General features: G+C 44.9%; 1 protein-coding gene and 1 long non-coding RNA gene across 5 annotated transcripts in view; both read left to right on the plus strand.

Annotated features, from left to right (window-relative positions):
• Positions 1-1,624: 1,624 nt before the first annotated feature.
• LOC130144021 (uncharacterized) lies at positions 1,625-7,782 on the plus strand. 2 transcript variants are annotated; one of them, XR_008819985.1, is made up of 3 exons: positions 1,625-1,839; positions 6,238-7,388; positions 7,746-7,782. It is a non-coding gene; the product is annotated as an uncharacterized LOC130144021 (long non-coding RNA). The 2 variants fall into 2 exon arrangements; XR_008819984.1 differs by lacking the exon at positions 7,746-7,782 and having other exon boundaries at positions 6,238-6,422; positions 7,303-7,739.
• Positions 7,783-10,975: 3,193 nt separating this feature from the next.
• LOC130144397 (E3 ubiquitin-protein ligase rnf213-alpha-like) overlaps positions 10,976-22,384 on the plus strand; it is a 66,018-nt gene continuing 54,609 nt past the window's right edge. The window contains exons 1-12 of one of the 3 annotated variants that reach the window (XM_056327989.1): positions 10,976-11,163; positions 12,208-12,385; positions 13,476-13,558; positions 13,926-14,022; positions 14,368-14,612; positions 16,269-16,332; positions 16,932-16,971; positions 17,297-17,365; positions 17,479-17,655; positions 18,267-18,481; positions 19,159-19,451; positions 21,790-21,995. In XM_056327989.1, coding sequence (XP_056183964.1) covers positions 12,280-12,385; positions 13,476-13,558; positions 13,926-14,022; positions 14,368-14,612; positions 16,269-16,332; positions 16,932-16,971; positions 17,297-17,365; positions 17,479-17,655; positions 18,267-18,481; positions 19,159-19,451; positions 21,790-21,995 — 1,595 coding nt within the window. In that variant the 5' untranslated portion in view covers positions 10,976-11,163; positions 12,208-12,279. The remainder of the gene's footprint in view (positions 11,164-12,207; positions 12,386-13,475; positions 13,559-13,925; positions 14,023-14,367; positions 14,613-16,268; positions 16,333-16,931; positions 16,972-17,296; positions 17,366-17,478; positions 17,656-18,266; positions 18,482-19,158; positions 19,452-21,789; positions 21,996-22,384) is intronic. The other 2 variants (XM_056327991.1, XM_056327990.1) reach the window with 2 other exon arrangements.

A 22,384-nucleotide genomic window follows, 5' to 3' on the forward strand; every position in this document is an offset into this window, starting at 1 on the left:
TGACATGAAGAGTATGTTGGTATGAGATGGTAGAAGATCTTGTTGCAGCTTGATAGTCTGGAGAGTGCTGTGACAATTTACATCTTTCAAGCATCCTCCAGCAGTCTACAATTCTGCTTGGGTGTTAGTAGCCACCAGCTCTACATCCACCTGTGCTGTTAAAACCTAAAGTGATTATACATTGGACTCAGAGTTTGTTAACAGCTATAGACAGAAATCCTCATTTCTTTATGCCCATAAGTGTGCAGAGACCGGATCAGGAATCAGCCCTGCCCATTCAGCATGCTGAGCCAACACTAGATTGTATCCCCAACTACTTCAAATAAAAGAATTATTATGGCTACTTCATCTCTCTTTGTTGACACTGGCAACAAACAGATCCTCTGACAGAAGGAAGCTTTGATTAAAAATCTGAGGGAAAAGGGGAAGCCGTGCTTCCTAAGCTAGGTGTCCAGATACCATAGTTTAACCCCAGTAGGCAGCTTGGCAACTAAGCTGCTCGCTCACTACCTCCTGCACCAGGGTGAGGGAGACAAGAGAAAGGGTAAAGATGAGAAAAACCATAGGTTGAGATAAAGACAGTTTAATAAGTAAAGCAAAAGCCACATGTGCAAGCAAAGCAAAACAAGTAATTCATTCACCGCTTCCCATTGGCAGGCAGGTGCTCAGCCATCACCAAGAAAGCCAGGCTCCATCACATGTAACACTGTAACTCCAAACATCCCCCACTCCTCCTTCTTCCCTCAGCTTTTATTGCCGAGCATGATGCCATATGATATGGAATATCAATTTGTTCAGTTGTCCCAGCTGCATCCCCACCCATCTTCTTGTGCACCCCCAGACTACTCACTGGTGGGGCAGCAGATGAAACCGAAAGGGCCTTGACTCTGTATAAGCACATCCCTGTATTACAACACTATTTTCATCACAAATTTAAAACATAGACCCATACAAGCTACCATGAAGAAATTTAACCTTATCCCAGCTAAAACCAGCACACCAGGAATACTCAGGACTATTTTTTTCATTACCTTGTTAAACATCTAGGTCTTAGTAAAAAGCTTATGGTAGTAATAACCAAAACCTTTCATGACTCTATAGTTGTGAAGACAGGAGTTAGTGAAGGTAAATAGGGCAAAACACCTGGCTTTTTAGTCTGGTACCTAAATGAGATTTCCCTCCCTTTATTAGCAACATTATATAAATAAACAAGTATTTAACAGCAAAATACAGGAGTACCCCTGCAATGCACCTGAGGATAACTTGCATTAAGTGATAAATAACCTTCACAGAGACAAATTAAATTAATTGAGGTGATCAGGTATCACAGGCACAAAAAAGGTGTGGGCTGGATTGTAGTGGTTGCTTGTGGCAAAGAAGATCTTGCTCTACTGTCCTGTGACCGTACATCAGACTGAGGTGCAGACAGGGGTTTTCAGCAATGCTTTCTGAAGTGCTGATAACATTTGGATAAGGTGCCTGTATGAAACTTCTGAAGTGCTCATATGAGGAAAGCCTTGGTCCTTAGTAACTGTAAGTTGCTTGTCATCCTTTGTCAGCAAGCTCTTGCTCATTGCTGGCAACCTGCAGGAGGAAGATAGCACTATCTGTGTCTGTGCAGGCTAATGCCTGCCTGCAGAAAAATGCACTGAGCCTTTGGGCTAACAGAACATTCCACTTGCCCAGCCTGAAACCACTGGATGAAAATTACTAAAGGGGATGCACTATTATCTACCCAGTGGCACTAGAGACCTAGTAGACCCTGGATGGGTCAGGATCAGGAGCATTGTATGCCTCTCAGGAGAAGATCACTCTGGGCTGGGAGGTTACCATGGCAGGGTAAGTCATGTCACCTATCCAGTTGTGGCAGAAGCGATGCTATCTGTGAGTGAGTAGTTTGCTAGGTAGGGGAATCTCCATCAACATAAAGTGCAACATCAGGCAACAGTCAAATCTGTTATTTGTATGTGAACCTGACTACAAACAAGGTGAGCAGCTCCTGAACTACCTATGGACCAGCTGCATAGCTCTGATTAACACTGCCCAGAAGGACCTGAGCTGGGCAGCACCAGCAATAACCAATTGCTCTCTTCTTCAGAGAAAAGCAGTGTCAGGAACACAGATTTGGGCAGTCACGTAAGATTAACCATGGAGAAATATTAACTGTGCTGTAAATCTGAATGACAAAAGGAAAGTATAATAACACAAACATAGCCCATGCACCCTCAAAGTGACCTGCTCTTTGCAAAGATATTGCTTTTTGCCATGAGAAAAAGATCATCTCACAGAGACTACACTGAAAATGCCCTAAGGGAAAGAAAAGGCACATTGGTCAATGATAGGTGCAGAGACGGAATAACTCAGACTATAATTAAGGGGGAAAAGTTTCACTGCTCTCCTGATCTATTCTTAATATGCCAAAATGATTTATCAGAGACTTTAATTACATGAAGGAGTTAAGAGCTTATTTCTCTTTCCTATGAAGGAAAGATCACTGATGAGCTGCAACCAGGGGAGCATGCCACACTGAGACAACAACCTTTGCTAAAATACTTGGGAGAACAGAACCACAGTTTGAACTCTGCCCACTGAAAATAAGATTAAAGGTTATTGCTCATTATAAGTGCATGCTAGAGAAAACAGAAGAGCTTGTACTGATATTCACAGGGCTAAAAAATGGGTTGCAGACTTAGAACTTGAAGCTCCTGTAAGTTTTATGGGAATGAGGAAAAATCTACGTGGCTATAGGCCAAGCATAGCTCCTGGGTCTCTGTACATGCAAATAAGTTGCACCTAAATTTGGCATATGAATTTTGCTGATTTCATTCTGAATATTTTGCACAACATTAGGAAGTGTTGCAAAGCATGATGTCAGTGAAGAATGAGGAGGGAAAATACTGACAATTAAGTAAGCTTCAGAAAAAGCTATGAAAACTGCATAGCACAGCCTGCACAAGATCTTTCAGAACCAGTGCCTAAGTCTCTGTTTGAGCTCTTGTCCTGCTTGAGAGGTGTCTTAGTGCACGCAAATGTTTTGCTGATTGACTGGATACCAAGAAAAAATGAATTCCAAATCAGCTATAAGAACAAATGCAGTTGTTTATATAGCAATATAATAAAGGAAAATAGCATACAATATGATAAAAGGATTCAGTACTAGTTATTATGCACAATATGATGAAAGAGCAATAGGAGCAAAGCATGAAATCATTACTGCACAGCATTACAGAGACTAAGCAAAGGATACATCACCAATTACCACTTCATGCAAGCCCCATTGCAGGTGGCACCAGGAGTCTCTCAGTGCATCCACCTGTAGGTGAGGCTTCTGGCCCAGTCCCAGAACTTGCCCACCTTTATACTCAGTGAAAACCAAAAACAGTTTACCTATCTAGTGTATGTAATTTTTTAAGTTTAGGCTAAGTGCAGATGTGCACTGTCTCATGATTTGTAAGATACACACATGGTGGAGTGTTGGCCAGGCACCCAAGTATGGTGGAGTTGCCGTCATGACATAGCTGCACACAATATTTATTGTCTGGATGGTTCTGCTCATATCTTGCTTGTTCAGGGGGCTCAGGACAAACACCACCTGCTCATTAAAGTTGTCCCTGAGCTCTCTGTCCAAGACTTTTTCAAAAGCAGCAATCAATTAAATAGATTTTGACCGCACATGAGTGTATGTGCTACTGTATTACCTGTGTGTGCTTTTAGTCTCTGAAAAACGAGGTGCCACAAACCAGATGCAGGGATGTTTAGCTCCATCTTCTAACCTTATCCACAGGAGGCAAGAGACTAGAATAAAAATGTGTTCTCTGTGCCTACCACCTAACTCTCACACAACCTATGATACAGCTGTGCTGTGGGACAATTGCAAACCTGTAATTTCTTCCTGCGGATGAAGGCCCTGGGGTGATTTACAAAGCAAGCAACTGCAGCTGTTTTGGCTAGCTTTCACCATTTTGAATCAGATCCTGTAATTGTTTAGCACATATCTGTTTCATGCAGCCAGGAGTACAGTGTCTGATGGCCTGAGGCAGAATTTCTAATTTGCCCAAATAACATTCAGCATAAGCTCCATATGATAATTAATCAGTGGTCATTAAAGTAAGAGATACATATGATGTCTCTGATGTTTATTAAAGCCTTTTCATGTCATTTTAATCACAGTATTGCCATGGCAGGATTTCCTTTTATTTAAAACAAATTTTGTGCCTTACAAAGTGTTTTGGGGTTTGGTTTTTTTTCCCAGGTGCCTGAGAGTCATTTCTAATGATTATTTCTCTCTCTTAATAGTTTAGGATAATGATTATGGAAGCAGCACTGTGATAAAAATAGTCCCTAGATCAGGAGCCTCATACATCTCAGATGCAAATGTTTGGGTTTCCTTAAGCTTCGGTACAGACATTAGGCAGCATTACTGCTCCAGAACATTCATTCCCCAGAAAATGCAACAGGACTAAGCCTCTCTGAAGTAAGAACAGATAAAGTAAAAAAGACCAAAAAACAGGGCGGGGGGGGGGGGGGGATGAAACAAAATCAGCCAACTCAGGGATCAAAAAAGGAGTATCAGATTTTCCAGAACTCCAAACTCACAATTTAAAGCACGATGAATTTGCAGTCTACACTCACATCAAATCAAGAAGAAATTGATTTTTTTATGAGGAAAATGAAAGGTTATCCTGCTGCATGTTTCAGTGTCTTGAACAACAGCTTCAAAACTCATTTTCACAAGGCATCTGGGGATTTGGGGCCAGATCCTCAGTGCTATTTAGGTATGAAACTGACTGAAATCGCCAGCAGTGAAGGAAAAGGGAAGGAAGCAGAGCACTTGGCTCTAGTGACTCCTCAAGACAGGTGGGAATAAGAGGAGCCTGAGAATGCAACTCCTGACTGGTGAGGACAGGGAATATTTAAGATGTCTGTGGTGCATGAGATAAGAGCTGGGCTATTCAAAAGAGCAGAAGTTAAGCTTTACAGGAAGTTTAGGCAAGGTATTTTGTGTTATTTCTGTCCTGTTACACTCTCTCAAATTTTCTTTTGGATGGTCCTGTGTTTACACAACAGAAGGTGAACACAGAGATGAGTTAATACCTTTCATTACTAAATCAAAGCATTTGCTCTCCATCAAGGGATAAAATATAGCCACAAGACCAACTTTAGCTCATGACCTGCCATGGCATGATAGTACTCTTTAGCGTTCTAATATGGCATGGCAAAGTTAAGATTCTAATTGCAGTAGCAAGCTAAAGGGAAGATTTAGAAACATATCAAAGCATACATATACTTTCTACAGATACATTTTCACCTTTACATATTCATTTTTTTTCAAGCCTTTCCTGATCTAGTTTTTCTTTCTGCACCACAGTATCTGAATTTTACAGGTTAACTGTCTCCCACATATATCGTACCAGCTTCAGCACTTTTTGACATTATAGTAATATCACTTTACAGTTTAAAGCTTGCACTTGGTTGCTACCCAAAACCAACCTCCTAAATAAGTCCAAGCATTGTAACTTCAGAGAAATGTCATGTCTTCAGGAGGGATATTTTTCTAACAAGCAAAATCACTTTAATCTTTTCTTGGTAAAGAACTAGCTGCTGCATATATCATCCCATCTGCAATTCATTCGCTTACATTGAATATGGGCCTCTCAAGCAGCTAGTTTCTTCTACTTGTAGCTCTGCAGAGCTGAAAATCTTTGAAGGGCTGGCACCTACCAAAACCCCCACTTCAAGAAACTGTGCTATTTCAGACAGTTCATCTGTATCTATTGCATGCTCATTTTGGCTGGGATGGTGTTAAGTTTTGCTTTACCTATTAAACCGTCTTTATCTCACCCCACTAGTTTTCTCCCCTTTACCCTTCTGATTCTCTCCTCCATCCCGACATGGGGCGGGGGGCTTGGGGAGGGGGGGTGCGGGGAGTGTGCAAGTGGCTGCATGGTGCTTAGTTGCCAGCTGGGGTTAAAACACGACAGTCCTTTTTGGTGCTCAGTGGGGGGTTCGAAGGGTTCAAGATAATGACAGATTTGATTGGAATGTGCCAGATCAAATTTATAGCTGTTATTGCTGTTTAGCTATTGGCAGGCTCCTGTGCTTGCTATGGGGCTTGCTTGCTCTTTGTATATTTCAGTTTAACACTTGTTAGAAGCTGCTTTTTGCTTTCACTGCTTGCAGTACTGGCGTACTGCACATCATCTTACTCTGCTGTGTCTGGGAACATTTTGATGACAGCAGTGGCAATGCAGCTGGGCTGGCAGGTGACCAGGACATCGCAGCTGTTTCTGTGCTGCCATACTGGACAGGCTGGAACTCCAGTGTGAACTCAAGGCAAAGGGACTGTGACCTATGGATGAGTCCACATGGAAGCAGGACACCCCGAAGCATCCGTGGCCATGGATAAGTCCACACCAAAGCAGGTCCACTGTAGATGAATTGTAGAGGAATTATAGAGGAATGAAGCTGGGTTAATTAACATTGGTAATATACAGCTGTGGGCTGGCTTCAGGGGCGGCGGGTTGGCCGATGTGGATAATGTGCAGCTGTGGCTGGTTCTGTTAAGGGGTTACATAGCTCTAAGGGGTATGGAAGAGGTGAAGAGAGACCTGGAAGAAGCAGAGGGAGGAGATAGAGTATCCTGCATGCAGGAGAGACAGGGATAACCCCTGGGGGAAGAAGGGTGCCTGGATGAGGAGAGGCTGGCTGGAAGAGGAGTCTGGAGAAGAAAGAATACAGATGCAGCAGAGGCAAGAAGCAGGGTGGACTGACCTGAAGAGGATTAAGAAACAGCACGGACAGTAGATGAACTTCTGAAACCCTGTGGGGGATTAGTGGTTGTGCCGGGGCAAGGTCTGAGAACTACTAATTGAAGTTAACCTGGTATGGGGTGGTAAAAGCCTTGTTGCAGCTGGCTAGTTTTGAGAGTGCTGCGACAGTCCACATCAGTGTGTTTGTAGCCAGTTACGTCTGTGCCGCAGCAGGTATACCTCTGAAGGGATTGTGGCCCAAGGATCAGTCCGCACGGGAGCAAATACACCTCAAAGCATCTGTGGCTGTGCGTGAGTCTATGCTGCAGCAGGTATACCCCTGGAGAGACTGTGGCTCACAGATAAGGCTCCACTTGGAGCACATACAACTCTAAGGGGTTGCAGTCTGTGGATAAGCCCAAGCTGGAGCAGGGAGAAGGGGAGAAGTTCATTGCAAAGTTAAATGTGATGGTCTGGTTCAAAGGGAGATTGTAATGGAAATACCTTTAAATTGCTGTAACCCATTATTTGAGCTACAATATTTGACTTGTAGGAACCACCTGAACCAATAGAGGACAAGTCTTACAAGAAGCAGTGCAAGTGCAGCAGTGACCTGACCTGAGCTGTCTTTGGTGCCCAGTAAGTCCATGCAGCACATCACCTCTCCTGTGCTAAGTGGCCACCGTAACAGATAGAGCCCAAAGTCATGGACTACATGAACTCAGTGGACACTTTACAGGGCTGTCCCATGGACTAGGGGACTGATCTGTGTATTATATCAAAGAATGGGGAGGGTGGCTCTGGTTAATGAGGATTTATTGGATAACATGGGACCTAAGGATGATGTATATGGTATGGAATAAGGGGTAGAGAATGTCCTTGTTTTGGCTGGGGTAGAGTTACTTTTCTTCATGGTAACTTTTATGGGTCTATGTTTTGGATTTGTGCTGAGAACAGTGTTGATAACGCAGAAATGTTTTCGTTACTGCCGAGCAGCATTTACACTGAGCGAAGGCCTTTCCTGCCTCTCACCCCATCCCACCAGCGGGGGGTGGGGGGAGAGGGGGGCGGGGGCACCAGAAGCTGGGAGGTGACACAGCCAGGACAGTGACCCCAACTGACCAAAGGGATATCAGTACCACATGGCATCATGCTTGGCAATAAAAGCCAAGGGAAGAAGGAGGAAGGGGGGATGTTTGGACTTACGGTGTTACATGTGATAGAGCCCTGCTTTCCTGGTGATGGCTGAGCACCAGCCTGCCAATGGGAAGTAACGAGTGAATTCTTTGTTTTGCTTTGCTTGTGCATGTGTTTTTTGCTTTACCTATTAAAATTCTTTTATCTCAACCCATGAGCTTTCTCAGTTTTACCCTTCTGATTCTTTCCCCCATCCCCACACAGAGGGAGAGAGTGAGCAGCTGTGTGGTGCTTAATTGCTGGCCAGGGTTAAACCATGACACATTGCCACAGAAATCATTCACCACAGTATTGCTTTTGATGCTAAAATAAAGTGGCAGCTCCTAACAAAATCAGAAGATAAAATGACAAACTACTTAATCTGTTTCAGCTCCAGGGGTTCAGACTTCTTGTAAGTACTTACTTTAGCCCTTCACCAGGACTAAACTTTACTACTTGAAAACCCCACCAGAAGAGCTCTTCTTACCTGACCCCTGTCACGTAAACACACACACAACAGGATTACTCAGGCAAGAACGATTTGGGTAAATAAATATAACATAAAGATTACATGTCATTCAGCTGATGTTCTCATAGGCTACCATATGTGCTACTTGGAACAGTGAGATGGATTTTAACACAATAACTTGAAGTATTTTACTATTCTTAATATTTGGTACATTGATGAAATAACATTCATGTGGTAAAGCAAATACCCATTTAAAATTAACAGAGACAATGCTCTATGAGACAGTGTAGTTAATGTTACAGAACCAGGTTTTATCTTTCCTTTTTGATAAGGAAACAGCCAAAATATATCCTGTAATATCTGCTGCTATGCTTGCAGAATCCCTTGGTGCAAGTGGCTTGTTTAAAAATTATGTATTTTAATGCTGATTTCTGTGGTTCTCAGCAGGATTTAGGGCTTCAAACCCTGAAAATTCTACAGGGGAATTTTGCTTTTCCAGCGTCTTCTTTTGATGAGCTGGTTGGTTGGCTTCTTAAAAAAAAAAAAAAAAAGGGGGGGGGGGGGAGAAGAATAAGATCTAAATACAAGTTTTAGAAAAATGTTAACCCTAAAAGGTAATCCAAGCAAGAGCTTCAATAGAGTAACACAGACATATGTTTGAAGAGAACATTATAATGCTCTGGTTTTGCTTCAAGCTCAGCATTCTTTTTCACTTACCCTTGCAGCTGTGTAAAGTAGCAAATACGGGAGGGGAAGTCAATGCTGGCAGCTTTTCAACTCTCTTTCTTATGAGCTGTTTTCAGTGACAAACTGGGAGCTCCTCTGTGCTTTTCCTAAAGAGCCTAGAGATACCTTTCCTCTGAGATTGGCTGGCAGGTACAGAAGATCCCATTCTGGCAGAAGGTATCAGAAGTGGTTGTTCTACCACAGGGCATCTGTGAGTCCTGGGACCAGGAGTGGGTCTCAGCAGCCAGCTCTGCACGTGCCTTTCACCACCTTGGTCCTGGGGCTGGTCACCAGCCACTCCACACAGGGGCACGAAGCTCAGAAGTGCAGAGGAGTCCCCAGGCTGGGGGCAAAGCCTGAGGAGCACAGCATGGAGACCAATCATCCTGTCCAAGCTGTCAGTGCTCTGGGGCAAAGCATGAGTCGAGCTGGGGGCTGTGACAGTTTGCCTGTTCTGCAGGTCTGGGTAAGGCTGCAGTGGGGAAGATGCTCGCTGTTTGACAGCTCAACATCTCTGTTATTGTGCAAGGTGGGAGCAAGTGCTGGACAGTCGCTTCTTGCCCACAGGCTGCAGTCCTCTTGGTCTTGTTTGCACATCTTGGTTTGTTGATGTGTCAGCGTCCCCATAGTTGCTGAAGCAGCAGTCTTATTGTGCTGATCTTTCAGTCCACTGTTCCTTCTCTTGATCTGAACATGCTTTCTATGGGTAGGGTGCTCCTCCTGGACAGACAAGGTCCAGCTACCATTATGCTCTCCTGAATTTACAAATGCCTCATATTTAATTTGCCTGCTATTCTTTCAGATATTGACAAACTTTCTTTTATTTCTTCCTGAGTCATGGAAGAGGGAATGAAGTAAAACTTGTACTGTAATGACTGGGGCATGGATGGTGGGTGAGGAGGCCAGGTCTCGAGGAAAGGACCTCAAAGTATATGCAGGGGACACTGCAGATCAAGACTCCTTCCCAGCAGTCAAAGCATCTCCCGTGAGCAGCCCCAGGGTCTACTGCCCTCCTGATGGCAGCCTTGCTGGTGGCCTTGGCCATGTTCTTCACCTGGGACTGCTCCACTGTGCTGGGCAGTGGAGCATTGACCTCTGGCTTTCAGCCCCATGTGCAAGGACAGAAGGTCATGGCTAAGATCTAGAACAGGAGTCCTCAAACTTTTTAACCAGGGGGCCGGTGCGCAGATGAAGTGGCAGGCAGTCATCTGCGGCTGCTTGGTTCCCCCTCAACCCCCGGCTCGCGGGGGGGGGGGGGGTGGGGGGTGGGGGCAGGGGGGTCTGTAAATACCGGGGGCTGGATTTAGGACCCTGGGGGGCTGTATCTGGCCCGTGGGTCGTAGTTTGAGGACCCTGATCCAGAACATCCATTGGGCCAGGGGGAGGCTGAGGGACCATGGACCATGAGGGAACCTATGGGACTAAGACTCATCAAGTATATCTGGGGACTTGTGTAGAAAGACTACACAGGACATGTGGCAGAGATCTCTTGATCCTGAGGACAGCCAGAGCTGGAGAGGGGTGAGGGGAAGAAAACCCCCAGGTCCCTGGAGACACCAGAGTATTTGTAGAGCTGAGACACCCCGAAGATCCCTGGGGCACAGAGGGATATGCACATGGGGTGGGGGAATACCTTGGGGTAAGGATCCTCGGGACCATGGAGGATCTGTGGGGCAAAGACACCAGTGGAATCACTGGGGAACCCAAGGAATGTGGGAGTGGGTGATATCCATGGGGCCAAGGCACCCCCAGATGTCACCGGTGCCAGGGGAGGCCAGGGCTGTCCCACAGCATGGCAGGATGGCCACACACCCCAGCAGGGCTCTCACACCCCTGCAGATCCTAACTTTTGTTCTTGCTGAGGAAATTCCACCTCCACCCTGCGACAAGAAGGAAACAAACAAGGCGCCGACGCGTCTTGGATAATTTCTTTCACTTTCCAATGATTACCGAGAAATGGCAGCTGGCAGACCCAGGCGGGTATAAGAGGCTGCGACAGCCCAGTCCGGTGGGGAGATGCACCTGAGGTGGCCACAGCACAAGGTAGGGGCTGGCTCTGGGGCTGGGGACTCCCAAGGCTTTTGCACAGACCTTTTACAGACTTTAAACCCAAGAGAAGCAGGAGGATTTTGGGGGATATTTCTGTGGGTGCTTTCCCCTGGCAGGGTCTCCAGGCAGCCCCACATCTCTCCTGGGGCTTCATCCGCTCTCTCCTGCCTCACTTGGCCCTGGGGCTCACCCTGCAGAGCCTCAGCTGCCTCCGAGCTGCCACTTCCAGCCTCAGATCCACAGGCTGCCTGGGCACCCATGGGGCCAAGAAAGCCTCCCCATCTGGGTGAGGGCAAGGGGGGCTGACCCTGCCCCAGTTTCCCCTGTCCCAGCTCACAGCCAGGCCAGAACAGGGCACTGGGTCTCCCCATGCACCTGAAGCAGAGGCAGGAGGGTTTACAGCCCTGTTCAAATTGTGCTTGCCCATTCCTGCATCTCAGGAGAAATACTTGGCAGGAAAGGAGAAAAAATAATTTTGAATTGTTTTCTAGTTTTGCTGTTTCAGAGGAAAAAAACATAACTGCAAGCATGGGAAAGGTACTGAACAGGTGTAAAGCTTTTAGAGACCAAGCTAGAGAGAGAAGGAGCTGAGCAATGTGCAGTATGGCTGAGCGCAGTATCAGGGATGAGGGAGGGGAGGACACCAGAAAAAGTGTGAAGCAGGGCACAGAGTCTCCAGGACAGAAACTTCAGCTTTTTTGTTTTGCTTTCACAAATTAGAGCTGGACTGAGATGAACTGTGCTCATATAGAAAGTCTCAGTCCATAGAGGTTCCTTAAAATGCATCCATGAAGTCACATTTCCAGGAAAGGGTGTAAAAAACACCTGATTTTTCCATGAACATTTTTCCGGAACATTCTCAGAGGTGCTGACAAACCCCTACATGGCTTGAAGATGGATTTGAAATGAGTGAGGCTGCAACCACTAGATGAGGTTCTCTGCCTCACTGCATGAGGCAGGGGTAGGGATGGGGGAGATAAAACGACCAGACCTGGCATTCTCAGGCTGATCTTTATGTTCTTTTAACCTTTCCTTCAGATCTTTAGCTCTGAAGCTGCAAGTCTCATTGCTGAAGTTTTCTCCTTGTCTGCCCCGGTCTGAGCTACTGCAATGGAGGGTGTAGAGGGTGACAGAGAGGGCGAAAACAAAGAGAACCCTTATCCTGTTCCTCCTTCCACAGAGGAAGGCAGCAGTGACCTGCTACATGATAAAGAAGGTAACAGGAAATGTTGTGGGTGGAGATTATGTAAAACAGCCACCAACCGACCCCGGTGTTTATAATCTAGCAGCTTGCTTCTTCATACAGTAAGGAAAAGCCCAGTAAAACAATGAAAGCCTATTGAAGGCTTCCAGCTCCTGTAATGGAGGGTGAACTTTATCCTATGTTTAAAATATCTGAGCATTATTTTTAAGAAAATGTATATCAAGCTAATCTCCCATCAGTGCTACCAGGAAAAAAAAAAAAAAAAAAGCTGCTTCGCTTGGTAAAAAGAAAAAGATGGTGAACTCCCTTCGGTCTCCCTAGGCCCAAAGAAAGGTTGTCTGCAAGAAGCAGCACGTCATGTTATGTGACAGCCGGTCTCTTACCCCCCGGGGATTTTGTCAGGGAGCCTGCAGAACTAGAAGCAAAAGATGCCACAACTTGCATTAAAGGCCCTGTAACTAACTTTGTCCCCAGTGGGGACACAGACCCTGCCTTTACATTCCTATGCTGGTCCCAAACAATAGGGAGGAGCAGTGCTGATGCGTGCGATTTTACAGTGCTGTCAGCAGGTGGGACGGCTGGATGAGCACCACATTGCAGGCACAATCTGCTCTTACCACACAATTTAGACACAGGCAAGTTTGGTTCGGGGTGATTTCCCTTGGAAGGGCCAGAAATGTGGCAGAATTTCAGCAGCAGGAATCAAGAGCTTCCTGACTTCATAAAACTTGGTGTAAGCCCTGCCCAAAATGAGATCTTCTCGTCGTCTTTTCCATGTGCTTCTCTTTTACCCTTTTCAATGACATTTTCCTTCACTGCACTATTGTTAACTTGTCTCTACTAAATCTAGATAACTGGCTTGGATTAGATATTCCAGCTTTCAGCTGGCTCAGATGAGCCCACTCACTAGGGTGGAAAGCTGGGCACTCTGACTGCTGGCTCAGCCCAGACCTTTCAACAGATTCAAACTGGAAAAGGGGAGCATTCTGAAAACTGTTGATGCTCCTTCATTATTAGGAGCAAAGTGAGAGGGCTTGGTATTATTGTAGCAGATATGGTAAAGATAGACACTGGGCTCAATACATGCATTTTCTTGCACCAGGAATGAAATCTGCAGAACTGAAAAACAACAAGCAGCAACCTCTCGGCACAGACCATCTGACAGCTACCATGCTTGCACCCCAGGTATAAGCTATAGGACCGAACACTGAGGTGGGAACTCTGTTTCTCTAGGTCCAGGGTGGCCAAGTTACATAATTTATGAGCATCACTTAGCCAGGGTCTGGAGCTGCAGGGGAATCCAGGGACTCATCCCATATGACCTGAGCTTCACCCTATTTGCTGTCCCACAGAGAAGCTGGCAATATGAGTGGATACTTGCAGGTTGTAGACTCTCTTAACGACAGCTGGCTGGCAAGGGAAAGTAGTTACGAATGAGACAACCACATGCATTAGATCCCCAGAGCTGGAATTCATAGTCCTTCCCTGTGAAAGCCAGTCCTCCATAATCTTCTTTGAAGAGTGTATCCTGATTTTTAAAATATTCCCAAAGGAAAGCTGTGATACCACTTCATCTCTGGGATTGGTGAGAAGCGAGCCCTCAACCGAATATGACAGCAAGTCCTGGAAGATATTGCCCACCAATTCAGGTACAGCGTGTCTGGGAAATATCTTGATGAAGCAGAAAAGGTTAGGAAAACTGAGGCAAAAAGAAGGTCAGTATTCAATCTTAAGGAGTAGAAGGGCCTTCCTGCTCTCTCCTATATATTACCTTGCTGCTGCTCCCCTCACTGCCTGTGTTGCAGCATCATTGATTCACTTCCTGGCTCCTAAGAAGTGAGCCTGTGAGACAAAAGATGGGGCCAGCCCTGGGATTTGCCCTTTGAAGGGAGCACCCCTAAAAAGTGGCCTGGCTGAGACCTCTCCTGGATGATCGTTGCTCTACCCAGTTCTCTGACAAGTTAGTCTGCAGGTTCCTGCAAGCAGTGTTTCAGGCCCCAAGGCTTCCTGTGTGCCCCTCTGCTGGCCAGCTGGTGGCTTTGGGTCACAAAGGGAAGGGCAGGCACCAGCAATGGGACCAGGTGGAAACCTTGATCTCACTTTGTGCTCAGCTCCAACTGCTGCAGAGGAAGAGAAACTCCAGGTACACACAGCCAGTGCAGAACTCTTGAGAGATCATCATTCTCAACAGAAATCATTCTCCCAGTCCACAGATGACACCTCTGTCAGAGCTAACGAGGTGAGTTTTTAATTGACTATCACTGATGTCCAATGAATATACTCAGGCCAAAAAACTTGTGACAGAAGTCATGGGGTGAGAAAATTGTGCTTTACCTAAGACATTTCACTGGTGACTGAAACCCTTAAACTGAGATATTTAATGCTAAAGAAGATATATGCTGCTTCCTGTCTCACTAAAAAGGCCCCGTTAAGAAGCCTGAGTATCATCCTTGCTTGTTCTTCCAAGCTAGTGATTCCAAAGGGATGCCATGCCCCAGCACAGGGCTCTGGGAATGCTTTTGGGTGGAAGAAGCAGGAACAAAAGGATGGCTCTGACAATACTACAGAGCAGCTTGTACTCTGAAGAGATTTCCATATGGCCATGTCCACTCAGTATCCAGTTGTTTTATGTCTTCAGGATAGTTCTGAGAACTACTTTGACTTTGCCTTCTTTTTAACCATCATCATGGCAAATGAAATCTGGTGTCTTTCTGCTTTTTCTTCACCCATATAAAACAAACAAAAATCTAAAGTTTGAGGTCTGACCTATTTTTTTTCCCATGGAACGAATCCATCATGAGAAAGCAGTTTGGAGAAAGATAATTTCTGCTGAAAGGCTGTTTAATTTTTCTCACATAAAAAGTAAAATCTTTGCTTGAAAATTCAGATTTCCCACTGAAATTGGGAATTGATCATTTCCCACTTCATTGATCAAGCCCACTACCAAACTATAAAAGTTCTAGCCTAACAGATTGTATTGATTTATTGCCACGTAGAAGCAGGGTAAAATCTCTGAGTGTAAGTACACCTTCAAATTTCAGAACTTTGTGTGAACATTTGGGCATTACTGGATTAGGCTAAAATATTCTGAGAGGCTGGAATTTCTGTGCTGCCAGTATTCCTGAGACAAACAATATTAGGCCTTACACTGTTTATATCTTTTTCTTGCCTGCTTCAGGAGAAGTTATTCCCTGGCCAGGCCACAGCCTTGCTTTGCTTTAACATTGCCTCAAATGCTAGAGTTCTTCCAAAAGTCCTTTGGCACTTACGGAAGCCTGGGCTGATACAGCCCACAGCAGGGAGACTAATTATGGCCATTAGTACACATATTCTTCTCCTTGCTGTGGCCCAGCAACTCCACTCCAGGAAAAGGCCCATGCCCAACAAGTCCCAGCATACCAGCAGCAGTCTGCTGTGTCTGAGCTCACAGGGCAAGCATTATTTGAATGCCAGTTCCAGTCGAGTGGAGCTATCAGAAATCAAGGACCCCCAGCATTCAAGGAACTCAGAATGGCTTCTGAGTGGGAATCACACTGTAACTGTTAAAGAGCAAACTCAGTCATGGCTGAACTCCATGGGGACCTCTGAGGACAATGGGTGGAGGCTGTATTTCCCTCCCCTATACCATGCAGGGTAGCACTGTCACTAGCATGGAGTTTGCAAGGTGACACCTTGAGTTCAACTGCAGTTACGCTGAGATGCAGCTCTTCTCTTCACACTCATAATTTGCTGCATGCAAAGCAGAAATGACAAAAAGAAACACTGGCAGAAAGGCTGAATGGCTTCAGCTCTGCACCATCCCATGCCCTGTGCCTCTTGTGTTGTTTGGACTTCTGTGTTTGAATCAATGCTGGAGTTCTCTTTTTCTTTAATTTTAAAACTTTATTTTTGCAAGAATGAGATCGTGGATCACCAGAGGAGAGAGGAACTGGTAGAGCAAGAAAACTGTAACAGAAGAGGTAACTGATGAGTGTTTTTTAGCATTGCCATCGCTGCTCTAATGTGAATCTGATGCAAACTACTGTGAAGAGCAGGCCTGAGTGTGCAGGTCCTGGCTGGGAGTCAAAGGCTCCTGGCAATGCCACATGATTGTTAGATTGTTAGAATGCCTGGAGGTACTTGGCTTGCTGTCATGAACTACCCGTGGCAAAAGACAATTGATAAGAGAAGCCTCAAAGCTGATTGTTCAGCATAATTGTACATGCTGTCCTTCCACCCATTGTTCCCATCCGTAACTCCACCAATGTGGGGTGTGCTAACTGTTGTCCTTAGGCCCATTCTTTGCCCTCACTCTCACCCCCAGCAGAACAGATTGCTCCATGTCACTATCCCCAGTACAAAGCTGTACCAAGCATTGGTGGAGCTTGGCAAGATAGGTGGGAGGTCACACAAGTGGGCTGAGATTTTTGGTTCAAAGACCCAGAGGACCATACCCAAGCTGTGAGGATTTTAACTACAAGAGCTTCTCTCCCATTCCCAGTATGCAACTATCTTCTAGTTTTTCTCGGCCTGGTGCATCTTCTGATGATGTTAACCCAAACATTCTCCTCCCTTGCAGATGAACATGAAAGCAAAGAAAACCTAGGACCCAAGAGCAGGTTCGTTGATGTGGAGACTTATGCTGTGGGGTTTCCCATCAGACCTCAAGGAGCTTGAGATCTGGGTGCTTGCTGAGAAAACAGCTGTCTTTAGGAGGGGGTTAGCTTTAGTACTGTAAGGCTACTCCACCCTTAAACTCCTTCCTCAATCAGCAGATGGAGATGGAGACAAGTAGAGGCTCTGCAGGACAGGAGTTGGTCTCTGCAATGCCTCTTGGTCTACAGCATGCTGTCTGTATCTGAGTTATTCATACAATAGGTTGATACTTGCATGTAAGCAGCGGGGACCACTGTAAATACTTTATGGTAATCAGGATATTTCCAGGACTGGAGGAAATTATGCAGAAGACACTCCTCTTCCCAGAGCTGCAGCCAGAGGCTGGGAGAAATGCATGTGAGTGTTTGAATGATGCCCTGAAGTCCTGAGGTGGATCAGGTGAAGATGGCGACAGAGTGGTGGAAGGCATCTTGATGTGGACCTTACATTATTTCTTTCCCTTCCAACAGCTGCCTGGAGAATCCCTATCTGTCCAATGAAAGACTTCGAACGGAAGAAACAATGACCCTAGAGTTTGTTGCTGTAATGTCAAAAAAATCCAGGTTTTCTGAAAATTCATCCAAAATCTGTGTTGCTTTTTACAAGCAACCTGGGCAATACCAGGAAATTGCTCTTCTGAAAAAAAGGTAAAAATCATACCTAAATGTATGTTGATGCCACACTTTTCAAAAGCATATAGCTCACTCCAGATTTAGGGTCCCACCCTGGCCTTCAGCTCCAGACAAAGGCACCTAAATGTAGGTATCTGTATAAACGAGTTACAGCATTAAGTCTAACTTCTGTAGGTCCTGCATCAGATCTGCCAGTTCTTCACAGAGGTCTAAAACGTTACAGAGCTTTTCAAATGTCATCAGGTGACTTGCATGAGAGAAAATGGAGTGAGTCGAGACCTCAGTTCTGGTACAGTTGCAGCACTCAACAGGAATATCTCTAGATGTATTTCCCATTCTTTTTAGAAAACTAGGACCAGGGTTGTTCACATCAAGATGTCTTACCAATTATTTTTATTTTTTCCTGTCTGACAAACCTTCAAGCTCAGGTCAGATTATCAAGTTTTTGTCTGCCATTACAAAGGCCAGAAGCATTTTGTTGAACTTTGCATTTTGAATGTGAATGTTGGTTGCTCATTCTTGCTGTGTGAACTGACTTGTACAGCTAAAGGCCATCTGGGATTGAACCTGAAGGAAGCTTCTTATGGCATAGTAACTAATTCATCTTCTTCTTTACTCTGTTCTAGAAAAAACCTGATTGTGGGCCAAGCAATAATCCCCATTTCTGACCTACAGAAAGGACCAATTTTTTATAAATATGCTATCCTTAACCAAGTGCACTCAACTGACCATGAGATGAGATTATGTGATTTAGAGCATATATATGAAATGGACTCCAACAATATTGAGAGTCAATTACATCGAGTCATTAACATTCCCAAGGAAGAGATCAAAGCAGATGGTAAGTGTTATACTTTCTTCAAAGGCAGGACTGTAAGAGTGAAATATGACCAACAAATCCTCGCAGGCAGCAGGTGAACTTGAACGCTCCCTTGTTTTGCTTTGCAGTAGGGCAGCCCCTGCTTCCTACAATGGAAACATTGTTATTGTGGGGATTTTTGATGCATAGGCTTATAGGCTATTTATTTAACACAAACTGATTCTTTATGTAACACAAACACAAACTATTCTGCAAGGAGTGCTTAAGTTATTTAGCTTTTTCCCAGAATAAATTCAGGCTTTTCATTGTTGGGCAAAGAAGAGTGTGTAACGAAGCCTTGAATACCTTTGCATTTACCATCAGGCCTTCAGTTGCCATTCCAGAAGGGTGCAGGTGAGCTGGAGGACCAGTGTGAGATCTGATGTTTTGAATATGCCAGGATAACTGAAAAAGTAGGCACGTATTGTTAGGGCAATAGAATCAACCATGGGCTGTGCACACCAGACTCTAGATCTAAAGTACAGGTGAGATATCTAGGGCTGAATAAGCACGGTGAGTTCTGTGCATCAGTGGCTCAGTTATGGCTCAGCTGGGCTTGGCATTCATATAAAGCAATTGGTATCATTAGCTCAGAGTCAGTTTAAGACTAACCCTTTATAGGTTTGAAGGTTCATTCACAAACCTTGATTCCTCCCCAGGAACATGGACCATTTTTGAAAACATAAAGTGCTATTTTCATGAGGAGAAAAAAAGTTGCTTCAAATACTTGTCTTCCTTCAAACTTTGGTCTTCAAATACATTGCCTCAGAAGTCAGTCAACTTCAGTATTATAGAATACCTTGCAGATGAATTTCTCTGGCCCATCAGGCTCCAGAATAACTTTAAGACTATAGAAAGAAAACTAAAGATCTACACAGAGACCTTCAAAATTTATCTTGGGGATGCTGTGAAAGGCAAACCGTATTTTCCAACTGATCTTACTGAGCAAGTGGTAAGTATACACCAAGCCAAAGTAGCAAGTAGCTCTCAGGTAGACAGACTCATGAAGAGAAATTTCTGCAGCTACCTCTAATTCCATGTAGGATTCTGAACCACAGCCAGAGAACATCAAAAGGCTGGACCTTATTCTCATTGCTTTTTCCAATTTTGGGGTTGGACCCAAAGCCTGGTAAGGTCAAAGGAGATCTTCTATTGGAATCAGACCCAAATGGTGTCATTTGTAGAACTAGCTTTGAGGCTGATCCATGGAAAGACTACCCTGTTTTTGAGAATCCTGCATGGAAAAAAAAAAAATTTTACATGTAGTTATGTTCTGACTTCAATATCTGATTTTAAAGTCTAAAATTAGAGTCCAATTTGACTTTTTTCTCAGGGGTATGAACCAAGGGTAGGATGCATTTTAAGGATGCAGACACCTAAAATGAAATTGGCATACTAAAAAATAACTGGGTGCATACATGATGAATTTCTTAGCTCCTGTTGTAGGTGCTGAAAAGTAGACAATAGAGTCATTGAAGGACTGGAGAGAGAGTCAACCATTCAGTAGGCACTGATGTTTAGTCAGAGGAATGGCCTACCAGTCCTTATCAACTACAATGATGGATCCTGTCTGGGCTGAAACTGCTTCTTTCAGGGTTTTACTTTCCTGGGATGAGAACCACTTTCAGTGTGAACAGGTCCATCTGAGCAAGCTCCCCCTCCCCAGTTCCCTTAATTACCAGCAGAGACTGATCTGCAAGGGACAAAGGGGAGGCTGTTTGTCTTATCCTAAGGTGGACAGGTGGGATTTTTCCCTGGGCACATCCATCTCTTGCCATGGATTGAGCGGGAATCCTGGAAGAAAGTTCGAAGTCAATATTCTCATTGTTCATGGAAGTGAATCCCTTCCCTGCAAATACAATAAAAAGCCAAAATCTCCATGGCTAACAGAGACCACTGATGTCTCCTCCCATCCCAGCATGGCTTCTAGCTGAGATGGTACTAGGTCTGGATGGGATGGAGTTAACTTTCTTCATAGCATAAGGTGCCGTGCCTTGCATTTGTGGCTAAAAGCTGGAAGAGTGTTGATAACATGAATGTTTTGGCTACTGCTGAACAGTGCTTGTACAGCGTCTAGGCTTCCTCATTCTGCCCACTCCCCACAGTAAGTATGCTGGTGGTGGAGAAGAGGCTGGGAGGGGACATAAGCAAGACAGCTGACCCAAACCGACCAAAGGGGTATTCCATATCATATGATGTTGTCCTCAGCAACAATAGGTGAGACTGATGAGGAAGGAGGGATGTTCATAGTTATAGCTTTTGTCTTTCCAAGCAACTGTTACGCATGCTGAGACCCTGCCACCCAGGAAGGAGCTAGAAATCTTCACGCCAATGGGAAGTAGCATATTATTTTTTCTTTTTGCTTTGCTTACGTGCACAGCTTTTGCTTTCCCTATTTAACTGTCATCCTCTATTCATGACTCTTCTCACCTCCCTTGTGTTTTCACCCTGGCCCACAAGAGGAGATTTGGTGAGAAGCCTGGTGGGTGTTAGGCTGTTGGCCAGGCAAAACCCACTAGTGCTGTTCATGAGCTGAGGTGCCACATCCACCTGGCATAGTCTGGGGCTTGCCTCAGAGGGAGTCAGCAGGGTATATCCAGAAGAGAACTAGGTGCCTAGGTTACAGTCAGCTAGGTGCTGATGTTGTCTTACGCTGTGGATGTATCCTAAGAGGTCACACACAGTGGAAAGTTCGAAATACACCTGGGCTACTCAGGATGTAGAACAATGCCTTGCAAGTCACCCACAGGGAAATCTTAGTGAGAGGAGTTGAGTGACAGGTGCTGCATCTGTGTTTAGGTGAAAGTGTTTATCTGCCCTTTGGGTTTCTCAGTCATGGAGTTATGTTATACTCCTATACTAAGCTAGACCTCTGAACGAATCTCCATTATTCCTTTTTATTCCCTTTGATTTGCCAGCTCAGCTGGGAGACTGAAAATCTGTTTGCCTATACTACATCTGTGGTAGAACTTGAGCATCCTAGAACAGGTGGCTAGTATGGTCCTGGTGCCGGAGTGGATTCAGCACACAAGATCTGCTTGGTCAACTTCTGACAGCCAGGAGAACATTCTCCTTGGGCAGTAGGACGCTATGGAAGCTGAGAAATTTCTTAGCTGTTGCAAAGGCAGGAACCTGTCTTTAATTAAGTGGTCTAACTGCAAGGCTTTTGCCTCCAGATAATGTTTCTTAGCAACTTCCATCTTCCATCCTCCTTCCTGAACCCTTCCTAGCTCTTCAAGTAAAATTGTCTTGTCAGTCTTGGTGAAATTCTCCTTATTCTCATTTTCCAGTTGCATGATAACATGATAAAGTTCATGGACAAGATCCTTGAATTGCTGGAGACAGAGGAGCATAAAGATGATGGGCTGCTTTTTGCCTTACACACTTCATTTCATTATAAAATCCCACTAAGCAAAGAAGTAATCATCAAGATTGAAAAACTCTTCCAGGGCATTGGCCCGTTTCAAGGCAAATTCAAGTACCTGAAAGGAAAGAGGTAATTAAAAGTGCCATCCTACTTTCTTGAGTTACAGATCCTTCTGTAGCCATTCAGTTGTTTGGTCCATTTCGTCTATGAAGAAATTATGTGAAGACAGAGGTAGAATGTCATTCCCCAACACTTTCCCCTTCACTTCAGTGCTTCCTAGCTGTATTTCTGCCACTGGCTGCCAAAACCTGTGAAGCCTGTCCCCTCTGCCAGGTCTCCAATGGAAGGAGAGCTGCAGGTCCTGTATTTGGCAGGCAATCTCTTTGGTTTGAGATTCAGACCCTTACATTTATGCACATCTGTAGGTGTCTGGGCTTTTGTTATAAGCTTCGGAGATACAAGACTCAGGTGGGCATCTGTGTTGCTTTAGCTGCCATTAGGTGCCATTAGCTATCTCA

Source organism: Falco biarmicus, chromosome 2 (assembly GCF_023638135.1).
Source record: "Falco biarmicus isolate bFalBia1 chromosome 2, bFalBia1.pri, whole genome shotgun sequence".
In the NCBI taxonomy this organism is placed as follows: Eukaryota; Metazoa; Chordata; class Aves; order Falconiformes; family Falconidae; genus Falco; species Falco biarmicus.